Here is an 18,874-nt window from a genome sequence, read left to right as displayed (position 1 = left end):
TCACCACAGACTTACAGGTGAGCAGGCTTTGAACTGACCTGACCTGGCCTACATCTATCCTGGAACTGGGGGGTCAGGGAAGCAAGTTCTCACCTGACTGATAAGACGTGTGGCTTCCTGAAGGATCTTGTTCCTCCTCCTCCTTGTTGGCCTCAGTCTATTATAGCCTTCTTCGACCCTGCCCTGGGCAGTGATTCCTCTGCTGTCTACCATTCACCTCCTCCCGACTCCTGTGGTTCGGGCGCACGTTCTGTTGGCTGTTGGCTATAGGCCTAGTACAAGGGCAGCCTGTTTCTACAGACAGTTCCTAGAGTGTGCTTCTTCAATGGAGTGCTCAGAAGGGAAAGCTCTGCCGGGATACCGCCCAGCCTACAAATGGCAAGTCAGTGTGATCTGGGCCACACTGGAAGAGGAGGAAGGTTCTTTAGAGGTAAGCTTCCTTCTTTGGACTTCGAGCATGGTGCCAGGTAAGTGGTCTGTACTGTCTGCTTTTCCAGGTTGCTGTCTTGAGTCATCCAGGAAATGCCATTTACAAGATGCGGCCTGGGCTGGGTACCATGTCACAGTGTCCGTTTCTTCCTCAACTGTGTTGTCTGGGGCAGTGCTGTTTGCTCACATAGGCCGTGGGCAGGGCAGGTCAAATCAGACTGACTTCTCCCTAGATTAGACTGCACAGCATGTTGGGGGACACATCTCTTAAGGCCAGAGGAAGTGACATGCCAAACCAAAGCTGAATGGCTTACAAGCTACTTACTCAGCAGCAAGGAAACTGGGCCTTGGCTACGGGAGTAGAAGAATAACAGTCCGGATGCAGGGCACTTAGAGCTAAATACTTATTTGAAGGGAAACAAGCGGGGAGGATTCTGAGTTCAAAGCCAGCAAGGCTCCAGGAATGTCTGGAAGCCAATGTAAAACAATGCCCCAGGAAGTATTCCTACAAGATCTGCAGACCCAGCTGGGAGGTAAACTGATTTCATCTGGTGCCCACTTGTCACAGGCCTGGCTGGTGCTGTAGTGTCTTAGGAGCTGTCTGAGAAACCCAGTGAGTTTCCAGATATGGCTATGGTTCAAAGACACATACTCTTCAGTTCAAGCCCCTGATCAAAACCCCCTTCTCGACTAGTTCTCACATTTGCTAAATGCAGTTCACATTTTCTTGGGGCTAGAAGGATGAAGTGACATCTTGTGTGTCAGTCTCCTGGATATCCATGGGGTCTCTGCAGTTTTCCCAGTGTTGACTGCCCCAGCTACTTCTACCTGGCAAGACACCTGTATGCCTCTTTTAGAGGCTGGCAAGCAGAGGAAAGAGACCAGAGGCCTAGACACTACTCTCTTTAGTTTCCAAGAACATAGGCCCCCAGCCATGTCCATCCCCAAAGGAAGAAACCCATACACCCAAACTAGTGTCTGAGAACATTTTTATTAAGGACAGATGGGGTCACAGCATCTTAGAAAGCCTATTCTCTGCCATCGTGGAAAGAGCAGGACAAGACCCGGGCACTTCAAGGAACCAGGGGGATGTGAATTCCTGAGCCAACTTGTGTCAGGGGTGGGTGGGTGGCTGGCTGGCTGCTCACAGACATCCCTTCTCTAAAGGATCCAGCTCTTCTTTAGTTTGGAGAGCCAGAGCTGCCTGCCAGCTTGCTCAAAGCCTGCTCCAGGGCAGGGCTAGAAAGAGCAAGGCATGCAAGCCCAGAGGGACACCACTGACTCCAAGCCAGACCCCTGCTTCCAGGGCAGGCCATGGTTGTCAGTACTAGGGCTGAGAGTCCCTGAGAGGGGCTGCTGGCATAAAGGTACCCTCCCATAGTGAGCAGAGAGCAGTGAGGGGTAACAGGCAGGTAGAACTAAGCTATCAGACAGTTGGACTATCTCTAGATTCAGAAAAGCAACAAGAACAAATGGTGGTTTGTTTGGACAACTTGTAACAGAACTTGGCATTTTATTACAAATCTGAATGTGAATGAAATAAAATCCATTGTCACTTTTCTGCCAATGAAGAGACAGACGTAGAAACGCAGGCCGGTGCTCTGGCCATCCTGGGCACAGGAAGTCTCCAGAAACCTGCCCCGTGCATACCTAGAACTAAAGCACAGTTCATTTATGCACCACAGAAGCCAAGAACTTGGAAACTAGATCGTGTCACACTGCCTGAGAGGACCTGGCTCACTCCTTTATAGGCAAAACCCAGAGCTGTCTTCCAAGCAGGTGAACCCCAGGTAGCCCTGAAGTTAGAGAACTACGGTTAAAGCAGAAAGCTAGAGCTCTTGAGGCAATCTTCTCCACAGGATCTAGACCCTAAGTGAGTTGGTAAACACAGGCAGTCAGGCCGACAGCTCCCTCAGGGTGGCACCACTGCTTCAAGGACAGTCCCACTTGCCTTGAAAAGACATTAACATTCAAACCTTGACAAAGTTCATTTGATGATAAATTCTAAGGTCAAATTTTATTTCTACAAAAAAAAGGCAATGAAAACAATATAAAACATACTGAAAGGATATTACTGAGTGAGCTTCAAGTGGAGCTTGACTCTGGAAAGGCCATCCTGTTCCTGGGCTGCCTCAGCAGCTGCTCTGAGGAAGGGGCAGCTGGTTACAAAGCAGAAGCCACCAATGTTGATCGCAAAGGGCAAACCACGCGGAGGGGAGACAGTGGTGGCCTGCTGTGCTGAGGAGTTGGGACTCCTTGGCACACCTCGGCAGAGCGTGGTGGTGGTGGTGAAGCTTGAGATTTCAAAAGAACATCCTGGCTTTTGCTCTGCCTGTAACGACAGCAGGCCGTCAAGCACAGCTGCAGGAGGGCTGCCGACTGGAGACATCGTCACGCGGGCGCACGGCGTTCTCTGCTGGCACAGCCCTCCCCCAAGGCCACCACCAACCTGGTACTGCAGGGTTCTCTACAAAGACTCGGGCACAGCTTGACCACGGGTTGGGGGCGTGGGGTCTGCCCACTGAGTCTGTTACTGTGGAAACACTTGCTAAGATTCCCTTTGCACAGACATTGTTTTGGGGTGAGGGAGGGGACGCTGATATTGTTTTGTAATTTTTTAAAGGACATTAACAGGGTGGCATGAGGGGACTTGAGCTGTCACCCACAGGCAGTGTGGCACAGGAGAAGAGCTGCCAGCGCTGCTACCTCTGTGGGGAGCTGGGCTTCGTCTGTGGAGGGACACTGAAAGGGAAAGGGCAATGGGCAGAGGGAACCAGGACATTTTTTTTTTTAAACCTGGGCTAACTGTAACTCTGAGTAAATCTGGGCAAGAAAAGAAATGCCATTCTTTTGAAGTAGACTAAAGCAGTGATTTTTAAAACAAAGCAAGCAGAACTAGAACATCTGAATTTTTTAATCCTTCTTTACAGGTTACCTAGACCACTTTTGATTAAGAAAACTGTAGAAAGTTAGTAACTGGCACACGCGGACGCCAGGTGGCGGCCCGTGTCAGTTTTCCAGAGTCCTGCTGTGCGGGGTGACTGAGGACTGCTCGGGGCTCTGCTCAAACTTGCTGGAATCACTCATGGCAGATTTTAGTCCACAGGTCGCTTTTCCCCATATTTCTTTGTAAACTCTTCAGCATTCTTACAGAATTTTTTACGGTCCTTAGAGTATTCTTCAGCTAGGTCAGCCCGGAGGGGGTGCTCAGGCTGGGGGTCGTTCACCAGTGCTATGAGGGACTGGATTACTGCCAAAAGAAGGATAAGGCATTGGGGTTAAAACAGACTCAGAAAGAGCACAGGTAAGACGCTACTGACCTCAGGAGAAAAACTGCCATCTCTACACCGACGCAAACTCTGGTTGCTCCTCCTTTCTGATGACCTGGAATTCCTGACCCTGCTGAGTGTTGGGGGTGTTATGTAGTCAGGGCTTTATGGATGCAAGGTTGGCTCTGTCCCAAGTGAGCTATATCCCATGCCCACAGTGTGCTTTAAAGACAAAGCGGCCTTCTGCTTATTCTGACCACCAGAACTCAACCCATCTCTTCTGTAATCAGGAGAGAGACAGATGATCGTTAACTAACAGCTTGACTGATCCCCAGCCTCAGAAAAGCCTTGCAGGCCTGAAACGTAGTGAAACGCACAGTCTATTGGTAAACTGTCATATGCTGTTTTGAACTGAGAAGCTGGCTCTGGAAGAGACTCCAATGTCAAGTGTTCTCCAAGACTCCTTATCTGGGGGTGTACTATAGTCTCAGTGACAGGGAGCAGAGAGTAGCAAAACAGCCTAGGAATAAATACACTGTGCCCTTGAGAACAGCGAGAAGGTAAATAATTTCCAACCCAAGTGACTACTGTTTATCTCACGACATAAACATGCCTGCAGTGGGAAAGCTGTGCAGAGTTAGCAGTTCAGCGTGGAGAGAAAGCTCACCTGGAGCTCCGGCTGACACCTCCACCCCCATCAGTTTCTGTTGTAAGCACCCAATCTGATGTTTTCTCTATCTGCTATTTGTTCTTTTATGTGCAAGTCTCACCTGAGGAGACTACGCTGCCTGGGACTCTCTCTTGCAGATTCCAACTGGCTACCTTTAAAGGATACCCCCAAGCCGGGCGTGATGGCGCACGCCCTTAATCCCAGCACTCGGGAGGCAGAGCCAGGCAGATCTCTGTGAGTTCGAGGCCAGCCTGGGCTACAGAGTGAGTTCCAGGAAAGGCACAAAGTTACACAGAGAAACCCTGTCTCGAAAAAACAAAAACAAAAAACAACAAAAAAGATACCCCCTGCCAGAAACCAGAGGCCATGAACCAGATCAACGACTCATAGCAATGAACATTTGCTAGTAAAGCTGACTGGACAAAAGGGTCCACTGTGTGACACACTTTGGTTCCTAATGCCACCAGGATGAAAGGGTGTTGAGGAGGTGGGAAAGATGGAGAAGCCAAGAGGGTTTTTTGGGGGGTGCTTTGTTCTACTGTTGTGTTTATTATGTTTTATTTTAGTTTGATTTTTTTTTTTAATTTTCTGTTGAGGTGCAGGGGTGAAGGGAGAATATGGGGACCAGGAGGTGGGTGGAATTGAGGTACATGTGAAACTCCCAAAGAATCCATAAAGAAATAATGTTTAAAAAGAGGACACTCCCCCATGTAGGTGTCATGCTACCTATCCCCAATGTTTCTAGACAGGGTCTCACTATGCAGCCTGGGCTGGCCTGGAACTCACTTAAGTCAGTCAGGTTGGCATTGCATTTACATAGATCCCCCTGTCTCTGCCTCCCAATTTCTGGGACTAAAGGTGTGTACCTCCCACCCAGCACTATTGACACTGTACACTTAATAAATGTACTCATTCAAAACTGAAAATATGGCTAGTAGAGATCATTTTCTGAAAAGTACAGAACATCTGGAGCTCCTGGCCCTCGTCAGCCCCTTCTCCTGTGCCCTGGAGACAGCAAGCCTGTGCACATCTCTATGGGTCTGTACACAAGGTCACCTCTCCAGGAAGTTGTGTGTGATGGGTCAGTGTGACACACTCTGCTCATTAGGTTACTTCCAATCACGAAAAAGAAAAAAGTGCATTAAGAAGCTGTGGACCTGTTTGTGAGCAATAAGCCCACCTTAGAGGAACTATCGAAGACAGGATTTACCACAAAAAGTGCTCTATCGACCAAGAGATTAGAAGCATACAAATTCCCAAATCATAACAAGTAACTAGATGTGGCGCCTTCACAGCTTAAATTATTTCACTTAAAAGCATAAGACAATCCAGGCGGTTGTGGCGCACGCCTTTAATCCCAGCACTCGGGAGGCAGAGCCAGGTAGATCTCTGTGAGTTTGAGGCCAGCCTGGTCTACAAAGCGAGATCCAGGACAAGCACCAAAACTACACAGAGAAAGAAACCCTGTCTCAAAAAACAAAACAAAACAAAACAAAAAAGCGTAAGACAAGAAGGTTGTTAGCTTGAAGCCAGCCTGGGCTACATAGCCAGAATCCATAAACTGTAGAGAGAATCACATTGCCGTGTTGTCTTTTTGTAATTGTTTCATGTACCATGCTATTTTAAAAGTTTGTATACCATGAATCCACACTTTATTATTTTTTTATGGCTACACATTGTCACTATATAGAAATACCACAGTTGATTAGTTTTTTGTCAACCTGACCCAGGCCAGGTTCTCTGGGAAGAGGGAACTTCAGCTGAGAAAATGGCCTGTAGGCAAATCTATAGAGGATGATTAATGGTTGACATGGGAGAGCCCAGCTCACTGTGGACTGTACCACCCCTAGGCGGATGGTGCTGGGTATATAAGAAAGCAAACTGAGCAAGCCATAAGGAGCAAGCCAGTAGGCAGTACTCTTCCATGGTCTCTACTTCATTCCTTTTTATTTTTATTTTTTTTATTTTTTTATTTATTTTTTTTTTTTTTTTGGTTTTTCAAGACAGGGTTTCTCTGTGTAGCTTTGCGCCTTTCCTGGAACTCACTTGGTAGCCCAGGCTGGCCTCGAACTCACAGAGATCCGCTATTTTTATTTTTTGAAACCATTTCTCTGTGTAGCCCTGGCTGTCCCAGAACTCAGAGATCCGGCTGTCTCTGCTTCTAGAGTGCTGGGACTAAAGGAGTGCGCCATCACCCCTAACTCCCGCTTCAGTTCTAACCTCCAAGTTCCTGCTCTGACTTCCCTTCAAGATGGATTGTAAGCTATAAGCTGAAATGAAACTGCTCTTCCCCAAGTTGCTTTTGGTCACAGTGTCTTTGTCCCAGCAATAGAAAGCAGACGAGACACCATTATGTATATCCATTTATTTGAGTTGTTTCTCCTTTGAGCCTAGTATGGCTTGAGCGGCAATGAACATTAAGACAACTGTTTCAGGACAAGAGTGTGCTTGCCTGGCAGATAAGCTCTTGTCTCCAAGCTTGATCCCTGCCATTCACATGGGTAAGGAGAGAACTGACTCCCTCAAGTTGTCTTCTGACCCCCACATGCATGCTGTGACATGCTTTCATGCACACACACACACACAAACACACGAATGTAATTAATAAAAATGTTTGTGTGAACCCATGATTTCATTTTGGGGGGGGGGGGCACACACAACTGAAAATTGACCTGCTGGATCACAGGAGCTTTTTTTTTTTTCATGTTGCTTTTCCACTATGCTTAATTTGTCTGTGTGTCTTCAAGTTAGAATGCACACATTTGTGCATGTGACTTCAGGGGCTAGAAGAGCTGTAGAGCTGCAGATGGCTGTCAGTCACCCAATGTGACTGGTGGGAATGGAATTCAAGAATTGCTGAGTCATCTCTCCATGTTAACTTGGCTGTCAACAGTCTTAACTTTTTCTTTTCTTTTAAGATTTATCTAGGGCTAGAGAGATGGCTCAGATCTTAAAAGCGTTGGCTGTTCTTTCAGAGGTCCTGAGTTTAATTCCCAGCACCCACATGGCGGCTTACAGCCATCTATGAGATCTGATGCCCTCTTCTGGCCTGCAAGCATACATGCAGACAGAACACTGTATTTATAATAAATAAATCTTTAAAAAGAAAATTTTATCTATTATTTTATGTGTATGGGTATTTTGCCTGCATATATGTCTGAGCACTGTGCATATACAGTGTTCATGGATGCCTCAGAGGGCACTGCATCTCTTGCAACTATAGTTAAAGATGGTTGCTACCACCGTATGTATGCTGGGAATTGAACCGTGGTCCTCTGGAAGTACAAGTGCTCTTAACTATGAGCCCTCTCTCTCCAGCTCCCCATCTTATCCTTTTTATTTTCCATACCTGTCTAATAAAACACAACTCTGAGGGACTGGAGAGATGATGGCTCAGTGGTTAACAACACTGGCTGCTCCTCCAGAGGATCTGGGTTCAATTCCCAGCAACCACATGGCAGCTCACAACTGTCAGTAGCTCTAGTTCAGGGGACCCAACACCCCCTTCTGGCCTCCCTAGATACCAAGTATGCACAAGGTACACAGACATACATGAAAGCAAAACACCCATACACATAAAATAGTAACACTAACAACACAACTTTGAGACTCTCTAGACAGAAAAACCCTAAGAGAATCTAGAGATCAACAAAAGGCTGTATGGTGGATGACTGACATGAGCTAGAGCCTATTCCTTATTAAAAAGACCAAAGAATAGGAAGCTAGATCTGAAAGGAGTCATCAATGGAAACGCTCCTAAGGACATGGGCACAAGAAAAACCACAGCAGATGCTATAAGATCAAGTGACATGGTCACTTCAACATTAGCAAATGTGGCAGACCTGCAAGACATTAAAAAAGGAAGATGAAGCCGGGCGTGGTGGCGCACACCTTTAATCCCAGCACTAGGGAGGCAGGGGCAGGCGGATCTCTGTGAGTTCAAGGCCAGCCTGGGCTACAGAGTTCATTCCAGGACGGAACCAAAACTACACAGAGAAACCCCATCTTGACGACACCCCCCCCCCCAAAAAAAAAAAAAAAAACACAAAAAGGGAAGATGATTATAGGATGATAATGGCTGGAAAGCAGTCCGGAAATAGGACCAGACAAACCAAGACAATGAACACAATAGCATCTGCCATGTGGCCACAATAGTACCACACACATAAGTGTGTAGAGGGATGGAGGCTGGAGAGAGGGCCCTCCAGAAAACCTGAGTTCCTTAGCACTCACATAGCATCTCCTAAGCATTTGTAACTCCAGTTCCAGGGGACTGATGCCATCTTTTGACCTACATGTACACGGTGCACAGACAGGTTTAAAAAAAGAAGAAAAAGAAAAAGCACGTAGAGACAGTAAGGTACTCAGTGCCAGGGGCCCTCCTCTGCCTGTGTCCCCACCTCTCCCATCCTGAATCCCCTGCCTCAACTCCTTTAAGACTCAGTCTCCTTTCCTGTACAAGACTGTACTTGTTGACCAACAGGACCCAGGAGGAGGGACACCAGTACTAACACTACACTGAGGTGGAAGCAGTCCTGCTTCAGCTTTCAACCTAGACAGAGCTCCACCACTGCTCGGAAGAAGTCCAACCCACTTCATGGAGAACAAGCCACACACAGAAAGCCAAGGGCCCAGCCAGCACCCACGGCCTTCCCACTGTGAATGATACGCAGTGGCACAATTACTCCCACTGAGTAGCTGAGTATCCCCAAGAATAACCATCCCCGTTTGAGACAGCCAGTCTACAGAATGAGCCAAAAAACGGTTACTTTAAGCCACTGTTTCATTTTATCTTTATTAGTTAGCTTTTTAAAAAATAATTTGCTTACTTTTCTTTCATGTGCATTTGTGTTTTGCCTGCATGTATGTCTGTGTGAAGGTGTCAGATCCCCTGAAACTAGAGTTACAGACAGGTGTGAACTGCCATGTGGTGCTGGGAATTGAACCTGGGTCCTCTGGAAGAGCAGCCAGTGCTCTTATCTGCTGAGCCATCTCTCCAGTCCCTAATTTTATGTGATTAGAGTTGTACCTATGTGTATGTTTGTGTACCATGTACAAGCCTGGTACCCTTGGAAGCCAGAAGAGGATATTAGATCCCCCTGGAACTGGAGTTACAGGCGGTTGTGAACTGCCACAAGGGTGATGGGAGGGCTGGAGAGATGGCTCAGAGGTTAAGAACACTGGCTGCTCTTCCAGAGGTTCTGAGTTCAATTCCCAGCACCCACATGGTGGCTCACAACCATCTGTAATTAGATCTGGTGCCCTCTTCTGGCCTGCAGGGATATGTGCAGACAGAACACTATACATAATAAATAAATAAAAAGGGGGGGAGGGTGGTTGGGAATTGAACCCAGGTCCCATGGAACAGCATCCAGTGAACGAATCATCTCTCCAGTCGCTAGCCACTAAGTTTCAATGGGGATTATAATACAGCATAGGTAACAGAAAATGGGAGAACATGGCATCCCATCCTGAATCCTGTCAGTGCTATTATTGACGGAATCAAAGCCGCACTACAAAGACTACAACAAGCAATTGGTTTTCTAGGAAGAAGCTCTGAGCTGTCCCAAATCACAAAACCAGTAATTCTGTCACTATAGTTGAAATGAAATTCTTAATAACCAATAAGCATATTCTACAAAAGAACTGCCCCGAACTTCAGGGTGGCGGTGGCACATGCCTTAATCCCAGTATTCAGGAGGCAGAAGAAGTAGATCACCTCAAAGTGAGTTTGAGGCCAGCCTGGTCTACAGAGCGAGTTCCAGGACAGCCAAGGGCTACACAGAGAAACCCTGTCTCGAAAAACCAAAACTGAAAACTAGCCCTAACCTATCTGGCTCTTTGGAGGGAGGGGCACAGCCCCAACCTGAAACTGCAGCAGGCTGTGTATCTAGATGTGAAGATAAAATAGGACTAAGAAGCGGTAAAGCATCTGCACCCAGGCCTGAGAGCCCCCTGGCCCTGGCCTTCATGCCATCGGTTCACAGGTAAAGGAGGAGACTCTAAGTCAGTGCCAGAGGGTCTGATATAGAAGCCCTTCTCCCCACACCTACCTATGACTTGCCCCTGGGGCGGGTCCGAGACAGGAGCCCTTAAGGCCCAAGATCTGGATGTACCAGCTCTCTTGGTTCCTTGTGATCCTGGATGCTGGATGGCGGACCAAGCAGAGTTCTCCAGAGAACACTGCTGGACTGCACTCCACCTCTCCCAGATCCTGTAACTAACCCCCCTTTACTGGCTGTAAGTTACCCAAAAAATAAACCTCCCTTTTAACTACATGGAGTTGCCTTAATAAATCTCCCAATATAAAGTCTCTCTACTGGAAGTAGTAAGAAAGGGACAAGAAGGAGAACAATCATGACATGTAATCAAATACTTTTCTAAGAAAAATGAGCATGGACATATATAGTCACATCTAACTCTAAGAATTACAGACAATGCAGCCAGCTACATGCTTTCACAGGAATACTACCCAAGTCTGACTATATCTGGTCTTGAACCCCCAAACCACGTACTGGGAGCTACAGGATTTGGTTCAACCCTTCTGTTAAGCCTGGAATGTCCTCACTAACCTTTCTTCTAAGTGATTCCAGGTGCTAACTGTTGTGTGCATCCAACACCTTCCTCACTTTCCCCATCTAGGCAGTATCACAATCCTTGATCACCTCCAAGGTCAGTGTCCATGCAGAGTTGACAGCTCGATTGAGACGAGGCAAACCCACAGGACTGATGGGGTTTCAGCAGTACTTCTATGTACACTTGGGTTGCTAAGGTAGTATTTCTCAACTCTGTCTGATAGAGTGTTAGAGAGACCCTTCAAGCACCCATCACAAAGCAGTATTCCCAGAAGAGAGACCTATCTAAGACAGCGAGGAGAAAGGTGCATGGCTCACCTTGGTCGGTCTTGGTGGCTGGCTTCCAGTTTTCAGCACTAATTACCGGCAGACAGACCTGCCCCTTCTCATCAATGTTAGGGTGATAGATCTTGGTTTTAAATGTGATCTTGGGTGGTTTGAATGGATACTCTGCTGGAAAGTTGATTTCAATTCTAAAGGCCCCCTTGTCATACGGAGGGTTGTCCTAAAAGAAAATAAAAAAGGAGGGAAAACAAAAAACAAAAAACCACATCAAAATCAACACACCAAAGTCCATACACCTATGGCCAAACCAGGGCTGCTTTAGTTGTTCATTAATTATTCCCAAGAGTACATTGTGAAGCCCTGCCACACAAAAGGTAATCCAACAACCAACCAGTATTTCTAGATAAGATGCCCAATAAATTCTGAAAAGGTCCGAAATCAATGTCATAATAACCTTACTGTTTTTTAAATAGTGTGGTGGTTTGAATGAGAAGCCCCCCCCCATAGGTTCATGTTTGAATGCTTGGTCTGAAGTTGGTGGAAGTGTTTGTCAAAGATCAGGAGGTGTGGCCATGTTGGAGAAGGTGTGTCACTGGGAGTGGGCTTTGAGCTTTCAAAGCCAGCCTTGTCTACAGAGTAAGTTCCAGGACAGCCAGGGCTACACAGAGAAACTGTCTTGAAAAAAATCAAACAAAACAAAAAGAGCAACGAGCACCATTGCTGGCTCACATTATAAGAATATGTTTGGTTCTACTTGAAACTGCCTATGTGACAGAATCCTGAGAGAAACAACTTAAAAAAGCTTCTTTTGGCTCACACTCTACATTAAGGTAGATAAAGAGAGAGAGTAGAAGTAGGCCCAGACGAAAACCTGAAAAGCCCCCTCCTAGTGACTTAGTGCCACCAGCCAAGCCCAACCACCTCCTAAAAGTTCCAGTTTCCCAGCTGTGCTACCAGTTTGAACATGAGATGTGGAGGGTAAAGTTTTAAAGATTTATTTTGTGTGTATATGCACACATGTGTGGGTAGCCACAGAAGCCAGAGGGCATCAGATCCTTGAGCTAGTTTTCGATGCTGGTGAGCTCCTGGATGTGGGCACTTGCAATTCAAACCATAAACCCTGTGCAACCGTCTTCCTGAGTTCCATCTGCACTCCCCCAGCAGTGAATCAACAGTCCCACGGCTTCAGTACAGGCTGCACTTAAAGGTGTCAATATGTTTCTGTCACGCTAAGAGATGTGGAGTAGCACTTCACTGTTGCTTCAAGTTCTTTTTCAATGACAGACAATATTAAGTTTGCTTTCTGTATATTTCTCTCTTTAAATTTCTTTTAAAAAGAAAAAACACTGTGAGTCTATGTGTGGGCACACATGCTTGTACACATGGAGGTCTTCCTCCACCTGTGGGTCTAGGGAATTGAATTCAGGTCATCAGGCTGGGTAGTAAGCACTGACTACTCACTGACCCACCTCACCCATCAGCCCTCTTTCTTTGCTCCCTCCTCTCTAGGTAGCTGAAGCTGGCTTTGAACTTTCAGTCTCCCTGACTCTTCCTCCTGAGCCCTATGGTGATATTTTATGTGATGAAATGTAAATTTATTTGTAAGTTAATAAATAAAGTCGCCTGGGGGTCAGAGCTGAGAGCAAGCCATTTAGCATAAGTCCGCGTGGTAGCACGTGCCCTTAATCTGATCACATGGCAGGCAGAGTCTCTGTGTGTTCAAGGACACAGCCAAGCGGTAACCTGAACCTTTAATCTCAGTACAAACCATAGAGACCTGGAGGTCTGTATAGACAGGCAGGGACGAGGAAATCATATGGTTGGGTTTAAAGCCAATGAGAAGACAGAACAGAAAGGCAATAAAAAGATGGGTCACACAGGTCTCTCTCTCAGGGGATGGATGGCAGACACTGGTAAGCTATTTGCTAGTGCTCTGACCTCCTGGGCTTTTAACTCTGTATTTGGCTTTGTGTCTCTTATTTATTAAGACAGTTTAGAATTTCATCTACAGAGCCCTGAGATTACAGGCATATGCCACCACACCTAGCTTTAGCTGCCGCTTTCTAAAAAAAGAGAAGGGTCTCACCATGCTGCCCAGGCCCGAGATATCCCTAAAACACTGGGCTCAAGTGCTCCTCTAGCCCCAACCTTCCAAGTGCCTAGAACTACAAGTATATATCACTATGCTTTGCCTGCATACCTTCATTTGTGAGTTAAGATTCTGTTGCTATTCCTATTTTACATTAGGTTTTCTCTTCTCCCCCTCCCCACCAAAGGTAACTCCCCACAAAGACAGGGTTTCTCTGTGTAGTCCTGGATCTCACTCTGTAAACCAGGCTGGCCTCAAACTCACAGCGATCCGCCTGGCTCCCGAGTGCTGGGATTAAAGCCGTGCACCACCACTGCCCGGCCAGAGATAACTTTAAATTTTGTTTGGGTGTGTGCCAGTGAGTGTGTGCGCACACAGAGATCAGAGTAGAGCTTATCCAAGTCAGTTCTCTCCTTCTACCATGTGATGGCCCCCCGGTCCTCAAGAATGAACTCTGGCCTTTCCTCTACTCTACTCACCTCCAGAACTGAAGAATCCCTCCACACTGTACTGCTCTCCTTATATTAGGGCTCCTTGGTTTGCAAGATGTCCAGGAGCACCACGACAGGCCCATACTTCTTCATCTTATCTCCTTACACCAGGGACTGAACTCAGGTCATCAGGCTTGACAAGAAATGCCTTGAACCCACTAAACTATCTTGAGGGCTATCAGTAAAATCTCTCATACTTCTGGATACATTATTTGCAGACTGGAGGAGAAACTACAGAAGGATCCACAATATTCACACATGGTGTCAAAGCTTTGTGTGTTCACCTTATTTTTCAGGGACTTGCCAGAGCTCTTATGTCAACATGGTTATTCCTGTATGGAGGAGAGACATTCTCACTCACCTGCCCTCCCCTCCTCCAGGCCAAGCTTTGGTGCAAAGTCCTTATCCCCAACAGCATCATCACTCTACCTCCCTGGTTTCCAATGTGTTCTCCTATTCTCAGTGGTCCCATTTTCTCAATGCAGAATTCCAAGAGTTCTTCACAGATAAGTGTTTTTGAAGCTATAAAGAGCCACCAGTGATAAATAACTCAGTGCAGAGCACACAAAAGTGATGGCAGGCCAGAGAAGAGTCTAGACTCTGAGTTCTAGAAAACTTAGTCTCCTGAGGTGAGACCAGCACTCTGCTCAATGGTGGAACCTGAAGAAGATGAGCTAATTATTGGTTGGTTGACATGAGCTAGTACCACAGCCAGGGTCCCCAAGAATGAACTCTTTGGGACCTCCATCCTGTTCACCTCCAGAACTGAAGATTCTCTCCACACTGTCCTGCTCTTCTTACATTTGGGATCCCTGGTGTGTGAAATGCCCAGCAGCACTACGGTAGCTCCTATACTTCATCCCACCTCCTCACACCCTGGGCCTAAGTAAAAACTCTACAGCAAGCAATATACCTACTGGGGGCTGAGACTGACACATACCCAGTGCCCAGATCCTACAGTCTAACCCCAACCAGGGAAGGGAGGCCCTGCATGATGTCCTAAGAAAGACAGGGGTAGGCTAAGCAAAGGAAGGGAAAGGCCTTCTAGCAGAAGGTTAGACTAGGACGTCAGGTTGATGGGACAGCACAGCATGCTGGGAGGATGCAAGCAGGCAGCTGCTAAGAAGCCACTATGGCTGTAAATGGTAGCCAAAACCAAGGCACTCAACACACAGAAACTGCCAGGCAGGCTGGTTGGGAGTGGGGAGAAACAGTCGACTAGCGAGAGCAGGGATGCTCGGGAAGGTGAAGTCGATCATGCCTGTGTGTAGAAGGCGGCAGCCTTTGCACTGCTAGAAACCACAGCATCACTCACTCCACCACCTACCACCCAGCCTGGACTCATCCTTCCATCACAACGTAGGCTTGGTGCCACAAGTCTTTACCTGCTGAGCCATTCTACCAATCCCTCAATTCTTTCTTTAAGGAACAGTTTTCTAGATCACTCCAAAAGCTTGTCTTGTCTGTACTCTTGACAGGACAACTAAACTCTGCTGCTTTAGGGTGCAACTAACTAAAAACATTGTTCACATTGCTTTAGCCATGTAAAAATAGCTTGCTCCTGAAGACTGCTGGCTGGTAAGAGCCGCTAAATGTCTTTATTCACCATCCAGGACTGATCAACCTCCTATTTCCTGCTGCTCATAATGCTCTGTGCAAGAAGCTGGGAAGTTGAGGGTGGCCACAGCAGATTTAAACACGGGCCTATTACTTCCTAGCCAGAGACAAATCTGAGAGCATGCTCAATCGTGTAAAACGGGAGTAGCTAGAGCACGCATCAAAGGTACTGACAACGAGAAACTAGGTTTGTGAAGTGCCTTGTGCCTGGCACAAAGGGACGCTCTTGCTACAAGAACAGAGGCTATCCTCACCAAGGGCTCATGGCCACACTCACCTAACTACTATGAGCCTCTTTCCTTGTTGTGGTGGTTTGAATAGAAATGGGCCCCATAGGCTCACAGATTCAAATGCTAGGTCACAAGGGAGGGGCACTATTAGGAAGTGTGGCCTTGTAAGAGGAAATGTGTCACTGGGGGTGGGCTTTGGGGTTTCAAATGCTCAAGCCAAGCCCAGTGTCTCTTTCTTTCTTCCAGTTGCCTGCCAATCTCGATATAGAACCCCAAGCTACTTTTCCAGCACCATTTCTGCCTGTGTACCATCATACTTTCTGCCATAATAAACTCTGAACTGTAAGTCACCCCAATTCAATGTTTTCCTTTATAGAGTTGCTATGGTCATGATGTCTCTTCACAGCAATAGACAAAGAAGTGGCTCTGGTGTGTACAAATCACAGACTGGCAGCCCACACTGGCCTGGTACTGAGGTCACAGGAGTTGCCACCACATCCAGCTTGGCCAAGTTATTTTTGGGGAAAGGACATAAAATTCAAACTGTCAGTCCTTTGGGTAAAGTCGCTGGAATAGTTACAATTCTCATCCCTGCAACAAAGTGAGACACAACTAAGAGAGGATATATTTTGGCTCTCAGTATCAGGAAGATCAGTCTACCCTAACGGGATAGGAATGGCAGAACAATTCACATCACAGCAGAGAGAAAGCTCATGATGGTATCATTCAATTCAGAATCTGCTATGGAACAATCCTCTTGTACACTGTAAAGACTTGTCGCTCAAATTTGGTTTAATAAAATGCTGATTGGTCAGTAGCCGGGCAGGAAGTAGAGGTGGGGCGACCAAACTAAGAATGACGGGAAGAAGAAGAGCAGAGTCAGGAGTCGCCAGTAGATGCGGAGGGAGCAGGAGATAAATGCTTGTATACCTGCATGCCAGAAAAGGGCATCGTACTACATTATAGATGGTTGTGAGCCACCATGTGGTTGCTGGGAATTGAACTCAGAATCTCTGGAAGAGTAGCCAGTGCTCTTAACCTCTCAGCCATCTCTCCAGCCCAGTTTGTTTATATTTTTCAAGGTTAAGTGTATGTGTCTGTGTATTTGTATTACAGGTATGTATGAGGACCCACAGAAGCTAGAAGAGGGTGTCAGACTCCTGGGGCTCATTACAGCTGGCTATAAACAGCCTGACGTGGGTACTGGAAAACTGAACTAAGTTTTCTAGAAGAGCAGCAAGTGCTCTTATCTCCTGAGCCATCTCTGTGGCCCATTTTACTCATCATCATCATCATCATCATCATTATTATTTTACAAAGAAACTCTTAATCTTCCCTCAATGTTGCCAATAAATATTCCATCTTGTGTGATAGTAGGTTATAAGATCCTCTATGGGCCAGGAGTGGTGGTAGCACATCTGTAATCCCAGCACCATGAAGGCAGAAGCTGTTGGATCTATGTGAGGCTGATGATTACACAGCCTGGATTACATAGAGTTCCAGGCCATCCAGAGCTACAACGTGAGTCCCTATCTAAAGAGAAGGGAAGAGAAGGGGGAAAGATCCTCTTGCCCCAAACCCTAAAGGAAGAAATACTGCACTGAAAGGATGTGAAGCACAGCCAGGGGGAGGTGGTGCACACCTTTAATGCCATCACTCAGGAGGCAGAGGCAGGCGGAGCTCTGTGAATTTGAGACCAGCCTGGGCTACAGAGTTCCAAGACAGACAAGGCTACACAGAGAAACTCTGTCTCAAACAGAAACAAAAACAACAAACAGAGGAAGGAAGGGAGGATCTGAACAGATAAGACTTTCTGGGTTCCTATTCAGTCTGTAGAAGATCACATGTCTGTCCACAACTATCCATTCCTAGGATATGAAATAGCCATAAAACTTCAAAACAAGGGGTGGACACAAGTTTCCAGACAACTGAACATGTAGAGGGTCCTGGAAAGAGTATGCTCAAGAAGGCATGGACTCTCTGTGCTCCCTGATACATAGCCTTGGTTGTAAAAACAGAATTCCTATGAGGTTACAGCTGGCCTTGCTCAAACCACCATCAATGAGTCAAAGAAGGGAAATGTTTCGCTAAAACTGTCTCTCCAAGATAGTCTGTCTCAAATAAGCAAATAATCCCAAGAAGGGGGACCAAAGGTTTGGAAACAGTTCCCTTCATCTGCATTAACGTCTTCATTCCCAAGGCACCATATAAACTCTAAGTATCGCCCTCCCTCCCCAAAGACGACAGACTCCCCTTTCAAGCTGGAAAATATCTGTTCTTGCTGTTTGGGGGGGGGGGTGTCTCTGTTGAGGTCAGACTCTGGTCTCTGTCTGGCTCTGCACCCAGACAGAATCTTTACACCCTTGAGCACTTCCATGCCTTGCTCAAAACATCTATTTATATCCTCATGCTTTTTATTAGCTGATAAATATGTCTTCTTCAGTGAGCCCTTCAGATAAATTCATCAAAATACAGAGGTGGCTGTGGAACCCAGATGTGTACTTAGGCCAGAAAACAAACAAACAAACCAAAACAGAAAGACATCAAACTAACAAAACAATACAAGAGGCTGAGGGTGTAATTCAGCTGGTCAAGTGCTTGTCTAGGATGCACAAGGCCCTGAATTCCATCCCCAGTAACAGTAAACTAGCCATGGTGGTGCACTCAGGGACAGAGAGCTCTTCAGTCCTAAAAACTACAAAAAAAAATCAGTTCTTTATCCACTTTCTCGTTACATAGGAAAGTGACTGATTTTAAAATGTTTCTTTTAGTCAGGTATGGTATATGTGGTGTTTGGATAGGAATGGCCTCAACAGGCTCAAATATTTGAGTGCTTGATCATTTGAATTGGTGTTACTTGAGATTAGGAGCTGTGGTCTTGTTGGAGGAAGTGTGTTACTGGGTGGGGGTGGGGGTGAGGTTTCTCTCTTCTTTCTTCCTGTTGAGTTGAGATATAGAACTCTCAACTTCTCTAGCACCATAATGTCTGCCTGTACACTGCCATGCTTCCTGCCACAATAATGAACTAAACCTCTGAAACTGTAAGCAAGTCCCTGTTGTGGAATAATCTTTTTGTACACTTGTGAAAATGTGTCACTCTGATTAGTTTAATAAAAAGTTTAATAACCAATAGCTAGGCAGAATTTCCGAACAGAGAGGACTCTGGAGGAAGAAGGAGAGCTGCCAGGAGACAGAGAACAAGCAAGAAACGCAGAAGTA

General features: G+C 46.4%; 1 protein-coding gene across 2 annotated transcripts in view; it reads right to left on the bottom strand.

The window, feature by feature from the left end:
- Positions 1-1,401: 1,401 nt before the first annotated feature.
- Positions 1,402-18,874, bottom strand: part of LOC114682709 (ubiquitin-conjugating enzyme E2 L3) — a 54,718-nt gene continuing 37,245 nt past the window's right edge. For both annotated transcript variants that reach the window (XM_028856682.1, XM_028856683.2), the window contains 2 exons: positions 11,262-11,448; positions 1,402-3,679 (listed from right to left, as the gene is read on the bottom strand). In XM_028856682.1, coding sequence (XP_028712515.1) covers positions 3,525-3,679; positions 11,262-11,448 — 342 coding nt within the window. In that variant the 3' untranslated portion in view covers positions 1,402-3,524. The remainder of the gene's footprint in view (positions 3,680-11,261; positions 11,449-18,874) is intronic.

Source organism: Peromyscus leucopus, chromosome 12 (assembly GCF_004664715.2).
Source record: "Peromyscus leucopus breed LL Stock chromosome 12, UCI_PerLeu_2.1, whole genome shotgun sequence".
In the NCBI taxonomy this organism is placed as follows: Eukaryota; Metazoa; Chordata; class Mammalia; order Rodentia; family Cricetidae; genus Peromyscus; species Peromyscus leucopus.
Note: the sequence above shows the minus strand (reverse complement) of the source record. Positions and strands in the feature narration are given on the sequence as shown.